Source organism: Corvus kubaryi, unplaced genomic scaffold (assembly GCF_017639235.1).
Source record: "Corvus kubaryi isolate FWS band 111438036 unplaced genomic scaffold, C.kubaryi_AGA036_p1.0 71, whole genome shotgun sequence".
NCBI lineage: Eukaryota > Metazoa > Chordata > Aves > Passeriformes > Corvidae > Corvus > Corvus kubaryi.
Genome location: NW_024582059.1, coordinates 7,352,476 through 7,359,308, shown reverse-complemented (window position 1 = coordinate 7,359,308; position 6,833 = coordinate 7,352,476). Strand labels below are relative to the sequence as shown.

Genomic DNA, 6,833 nt, shown 5'->3' with positions numbered 1-6,833 from the left:
CACGGCCCGGCACGGCCCGGTACTGCCCGGCACGGCCCGGTACTGCCGGGGAGCGCGGCCGGGGGAGCTCCGTTAATCAGCGCAGCCCTCATACCGCCATCCTCACCAGTGTCCTTAGAAATGTGCTCCTTGTCCCGGAACACTTGTAGCGTGGGTAATGAGTGCAGAAGCTCAGGTCCTCAGTGGGAATCAAGTATCAGCTCTGGTTAAATCTCAGAGGGAGTTAAACCAGCTGTGATACTTCTGAGGACTTGAGATGGTCCTCAGAGGAGAGCCAGTAGGACACGTCCCCGAGAGCAGCATGACCCAAACTGAACCTGGGGGAAGGGCAGACAGCGTAACCCACAGTGTCCTGGAATTAAAGTGCACTTCAGGGTCTTTGTAATGGTTCCCGAGCTCTCTGCTAACGAAGTGAATCAACTCACTGTGCCTTTGCAGAAACTGCTTAATCCTAATAGAGAAAAATGTTCAACTCATCTATAAAACTCCCTTTATTCTTTGCCGGTGAGGTTGAATGGAGGTTTTGGAGGGCCAGGGGTTGACAGAGAGCCCTTTTGCTTTCAGCCTGGGAAAGCATTGCAGAATGTATACCTTTGAACGGAACAAAGCCTTTTCCATCAGAAGAAAATTCACAGCAGTTGGTCCTGGGTGAACGTAGACATGTTTCTGAGTTTGTGCAGAACTTAGATGAATTTGGGGAAAACCAGCACTTAAAGAGGAGACCTAGGGAGAACCACAATGTGTTTCCTCAGTACATTTGATGAAAAACCAAACTGTCTTTATCTTCAGGTGGCCTACTTAATGAATTAATTTTTTTTTTTTTCAGATCAGGAGTCATTGATATTTTGGGTCTGACAGTAGTTTATTGGAACAAAAGGCATTTTCTTCTCTATCATTTTTTCTCTTTTGTCTAAATTCACTCTGAGCTCAAGAAGTACACCATTTGTACAGCTCTAATACAATTTAATCTATAAAAACTCTGTGAAGGTTGAGCTCATGGTGCTTTTCATTTAGTATCCCAAGCCAAAAAGAAAATCCCATCATCGTGCTTTCTTTTTCCTCCAACACCATGGGGGGAAAAAAAAAAAAAAAAAAAGTCGTGCACCGGTGGCCCCAGGAATGCCTAGAAGAAAATCAATAATGCGATTTTAGGAAATCGCCATCTCCTGGGGAGGAGAGAGGGGCGGCCCCGGCCTCTGGCGCTGGGCGCGGGCGTCCGTGGTGCTGAAAGGCAGCGGGGCAGGCGCCGTCGGGGAGCGCTGCCGCTGCCTGACTCCACGGCGGGGCTGATGGATAGCAATCGTGTGCTTTTGATTTAAGCGGCCAGACGCCTCCTGAAGGGTTCCTGAGCGTTTTGAAGAAGATAACCTGTGATTGTGGTTTTGTTAATTTCTTTTTTCTTGTAGGTTTTGATGCATTAATAGCACAGACTTTCTAGGGCTGCAGGTGTCATGCGCTGTGATGTCATGTATGTGTACATCACTCACGCTGCACTGAATTTTGAAAGTGTCCCCATGCTGCCATAATCCTGTTTAGAGAGTAGAAAGAAATAGTTACGTCCTGGTAATGAATGAACCTGGGATAATGAAGCCAAATGTGAATGAGAAGGAGGCATGAGAGACAGACACAGGAGGAAAAACAGATGAGCATCCTATGGACTGCCAGGAAAGGAAGCTGGTTCTACTTGCAGGTTAATCCAGGATCATCGTAGTGATGTCCAAGTTTCATACTACATTGTGTAGCAGGCTTAAACTTTAAACATATCCACCTTTTACAATTATCCTCTTATCTTTTCCCCCACAAAAGGAAACCTTCTACTCAAAGACTGTGAGCAGGAAGGGCTATCATGAAGAGAGCAGCTTTGTTTATGTTGCTCTAGGAGTTGCAGTGAGTGATAAAAATGTAGAAAATAGTTCTTGGTTTGGCCAAGCTCTTTTTCAGGGTCTGTGGTACGAGTCTTGGCTCCAGGTGAGCTCTTGTACTTCAGAGCTGGCATGAAAAGGAGGTAACCATGCACTCTGTTATTGGTGCTCCTGGAGAACTGGAAACAAACCAAGATACTGAAGGAGGCATCTTCCTCTACTCCACAACCTGGGAGGTGGTGATAAACTTTTGTCTTGTATTTTAATCACCATCATGATACCTGGAAGTCTTCTAAACCCTCTAGTCTTTTCCCCCTGTAAGCAGAGGGGCTCTTGCAGTAGGGCATTCCTGAAGTAGTCTTGTTCATCAGTAACCTTTCCTTGGGGGCCAGCTGGTGACAAACCATTGCCTCATACATAGTGTGTCAAGAGCCTTCTGCCTTAGTGCTTTGCTGTGCCTCTGCCCAGCCACTAAATAACTGGACAATTTGTTCCCTACATGTTGATAATGGGGGATTTCTCTCCTTCTGGGAAATCTTTAACTCCTCCTGTGATTATTCAAGTTATCTTCATTTCCCCCCTACTCTCCCCTGATGTAGCCCATAATATGGGCTAGTCTTATGAAATGGATCAACTTGCATGTGAGTCTGTGTCTTAGTGGTTTCTCCTAGTCCATAGGAATTCACCAATTAGAAGCATTAACAGTGCATTAAAAGATACAGTTTTCAGCCACTTCTGGAATTACTGCTTTATTCCAGGCACGTGTTTGGGCTTTTCCTTGTGGACAAAAGGTTCTTCCTTCCAGTGCAGATTGACCAGTAAGGGAGAATCTGCATCCTGAAAAATAAGTGGAATTTGTTTGCATTAGCTAATATAAAAAAGAAATGTGGTAATGTAATGATTGCATCCTCAGGGTAAATAACACAGGTGGAAATCAGAAATCTGAGCAGACAAATGGGAGGAAGTTAAATGAAGAAAAGGAAAATCAATGGGAAAGTAGGGGGTTATCAGACATTAGAAAGTAGAGCAAAGGTATGCAGTGAAAGATGTAAGTAGAATTTTGAAGTCATTAACAGCCTTTATCACATTTTTGCCAAGTTTTTGATACTGAACTTCTGGTTTGTTACCAGTTGTTATAGATACACCTTGGTTAAAATTTAAGCATTACTGGTGGCATGCTTAAAAAAAAAAAGGTACAGGGAGGTAAAAGTGAACACAAACAGAGATAAATTGTAGACCAAGGTAATTTGCAGTAACTAAACGTGAAGCAGCAGAAGCACTCTTGGTGTGATGTGATGTCTGAAGACATTTTAGTAATGCTTTGATTTTTGCAGATGTATCAACATCCTGGTTTCTTCATGTATGGTCACTGGCCTTAAGGATGACATCAGTTACTATGTTGAACTTTCAGCGTAATATGAATCTGTTTTCCTGAAGATCTTCAGCATGGCCTAGGAGTGGAAAAAGACAGAGGAATGAGTGAGAACACATTGGGTGCTCTCCTATTTTTCTTACTATACTTTCTCAAGGACCAATGTGATTAGAAATGTCCTTCAACTGTTGAGTGATGGTGGTGATTATGTCCTGTTTCTGCAGTCTTTGGTGTGAGCTTGGCAATTTTAGGTAGATTTAGCATCTGATGATGTACAACTCTTTGATAACTGCACCTCTGGGACCTAAGGGTAAGGGGTGACAAAGTGTCTCTCTTCTGAGCCACTCACTTATCCTAGGAATGAATTAAGAAATAAAGCTTTGTTGTAGACCTGCCTTGATAACAGAGGTTTAATTCTGATTATAAATTTTATTTTCAGGCTGGTTTTGGTGATTGTAATGCTTCTCAATACTCATTGTTATGGTTCTCTTTTGTATATCTCCAAATTACAGTATTGCCAAATTTGTTAGGATTTCCTGTCTTCTAGATGAAGTGACAATATTCTTCCTCTCTCTTTCTGTCTCCGAGCAGGCTAAAACTTTATCTGAACTAGGAGAAATCAGCACATCATGTTGGCATCAGTTTGCTTCGTGTTTTTTTACCTAGATGGGGTGGAAACACCACATTCTCTTTCTTATCCTCCACGGACTCCTGCATAAAAGAGTATTTCCCTTACTGGCCTCTGCAAAGATTTGTTGATGGTGACAGCTCTCAGTTCAGCTCATATTTTGAACTTAATGAAGGTGTTTATTTTGTGTTATACAGCACAGTACATTCTGTGTGTGTGTGGGGCTATATGTAGGTTAAACTTGCTTCCCCGACGGGGTGTGCTGTAGCTTGTAGGGTATAAATGTGTGATGTAAATGTCATTCTCTTACACTGCACATGCATTCTTATGAGAAATCTAACCAGTTATGTACCTGTAATTGCATCTTGAAGAGAACATTGTCATGACTTAGTCATGTCAGTAGCTTTTTAGTAGATTTTTTTTCTCTTATGGCTTATTAGAAAATTCATGTTTATTTGCTTTAGAGTCATCTCTGAAAGAGCAGAGGAAGAGAAAGAACATATGTTATCTGGCAAATGATAGAGACCCATATGCATTCCAGTGTTATGACAGCTTGCACTTTTGTGGTCCATTAAGGAGGCTATTTCAACTTACTGGGTAGAGCTCCTCTGTTCCTTTTATTTAAAAATAACAGACTTTCTGATGCTGAGATTGTGGGAGGTTTGTAAATGCAATGACAGCAAAGAAAGATTTTGTTTAAAGTTCTTAAAGCTAATCTAGGTATGTCAGGAATTATGGAATAATAAATCTATGAGATTTTAGAAAATACTATTTAAAGGTATAACATATGTAAGAAGGATGCATAGGGTTTGAGGATTTTTAAGTGCTTAGTATATTTGAGAGTTGTTGTTTGTGCTTGCTTGAAAAACACATTTCCAAGAACTGTTTGCAGAACGAGAGAGTTCTAAAAAAGACATTATAACATGCATCTTCTCTAATTTTTCTCTGCCTTCTGCAAAATTAAAAAGAAAACTAAGAAAAAGGATAGAGGATACATCCCTGCTTTGAGGGATGGAGACTTAGAGATTGTAATCTGTCATTGAGACACTAAGCAGGTAGCAGCAGCATTGGCTGCAGACCACAATTTTCTTCCTTTTCTTTCCCTGAATGTTGAAACAAGGAGCTGAAAGGACAGTCCTTTCCCTCATGGTTTTGGCTCTGGATCATTTAAGCCACACTGCAGTTACTGAAAGCAGAAATGAAACCTGCAAACAAGGTTCATGTAAATTCTGAAGAGTTATAAAATCCAACTCATCCCTGTTAGAGGTAAACCAGAAAGAAGCTAAAGACATCACACCATGCATTCCTCTGTTTGCTTCTTGAGCTTTTCAGGTCTAATTTTCACTGCATTCAATTTAAAGTCAGCTGCAGAAAATACACATTTTGTTTGTTGACTTGAAATGCTACTGTGTTTTGAAACTAGTAGAGTTGACAATAGAGAGACCAAACCCCAGACTAAACCACAGTATCAGCAAAGAAATTTGTCATCTAATCTGTAACTATAATGCAAAACTATTTATTTCTTCATCCAATTTCTATTCTTATACTGAGTCTGAAAGCAGTTAGCATGTCATCATTTATCTGTTAGATGTGTGATTTTGTAGCAATTATTTCTTTCTAAATTCACAATAAGTATCCCTTTGCATTCCAGAAGCTGTTCAGTAGATTCTGAGTATAATAGCATTGTGGGTATAAAATCACTTCTCATAGCTATGCACAACATTTTGTGATCTATTAATATGTAGCTTTAGAAGTGTGGGTGGTCTGGGCTCAAAGATAAATAAATGTTTATTTGGATCTGTGTAGGAGTGGTAGATGGCAAATCTGAGCTGATTGTAGGAAGGAAGAAAAGTAAAAGAAAAATCAACGCCCAAAATATATAATTTTAATTATTAAGTAACTTCAGGTGAATGGGAATTCTACATATGTTTTTGCTTAAGAATTCTCTTATGGTGCCGCTCTTGCATTTTAAAAATAGAAAAACCATTCCATTTAGTAATTAAAGCATTTGTAAGAATGGGACTCTGTTCCTTGATGCAGTCCTTTCAGTCCAGCATCCAGCACTGAGTGGGTGCTTTGTAGATATAGGAAGCTCTGATCCTGGGAAATGGGAATTGGAAGCCTTTCACTTCTGCGTCTCTTAGTTTGTGGTTACTCTTAGACGTGGCAAGTGTTAAATTTTCAGTGTCTAACACCTGCAAAAAACCCAGATCTCCAAAGGTAATCCCCCCCCACCTGTGTCATAAACCTACAGCTGTTTGCTAACTTAATCCATGATTTAGAGAACATATGAAATATGGAAACATCAAAAACACATTGACATGGAAATGTTTGGCTTTTATTTAAGAATTAAAAATCATGTTAAAGTTTAAGAACAAAAACATTTAAAAAATTGCTGCAGTAAGTGACCTTTTTTTCCCAGTTCACAGGAAGATCTTTTAACTGATGTCAGCAAACTGGGTCTGGAAAGAGGGAAATTTTGAAGGCTTGTGTATGGCTAAGTCCAAAATTTTCTGCATACTTCAGTCTATAGCTGTGATGTAAAAGAAGAGAAGCATATGTGATAAAGGTATTCTTGTCAGAGAAATTAGATGTGTCCCTACCTATTGAAGAGGAATAATGATATTGAATAATCTTAATCATAGACTTTCTATTGCAAAGAGCTGAGTATTAAAATATTAGCTATTAGACTACTCAGAGCACCAGTGGCAAAGATAGAGTCCTTGAATATCTTTGGCTGCTAAATTTTTAGATTTTTATGCAGCATAATGAATTGCATTTCACTTAAGTGTCCAGCAAGAGTTCATTTATAGCCACTGACCTTCTGGAGTAATGGTCATGAACTACTTTTTCAGATGAAAGTCATTCCAATTTAGAAATGGATGAGTTTTGTTGGTATTCACTTTTATACAAAGAATTGGTATCAGCAGTTGTCTTACAGTACACTAGAGCAAATTATTAATAAGCTGTA

At 39.9% G+C, this 6,833-nt stretch overlaps 1 protein-coding gene across 1 annotated transcript in view; it reads left to right on the top strand.

Moving 5' to 3' along the window:
* LOC121675067 (protocadherin-23-like) overlaps window positions 1-1,438 on the top strand; it is a 3,325-nt gene extending 1,887 nt beyond the window's left edge. Inside the window, exon 2 of the mRNA XM_042050039.1 lies at window positions 1,407-1,438. Within this exon, the coding sequence (XP_041905973.1) occupies window positions 1,407-1,438 (32 nt within the window). The remainder of the gene's footprint in view (window positions 1-1,406) is intronic.
* Window positions 1,439-6,833: the final 5,395 nt, after the last annotated feature.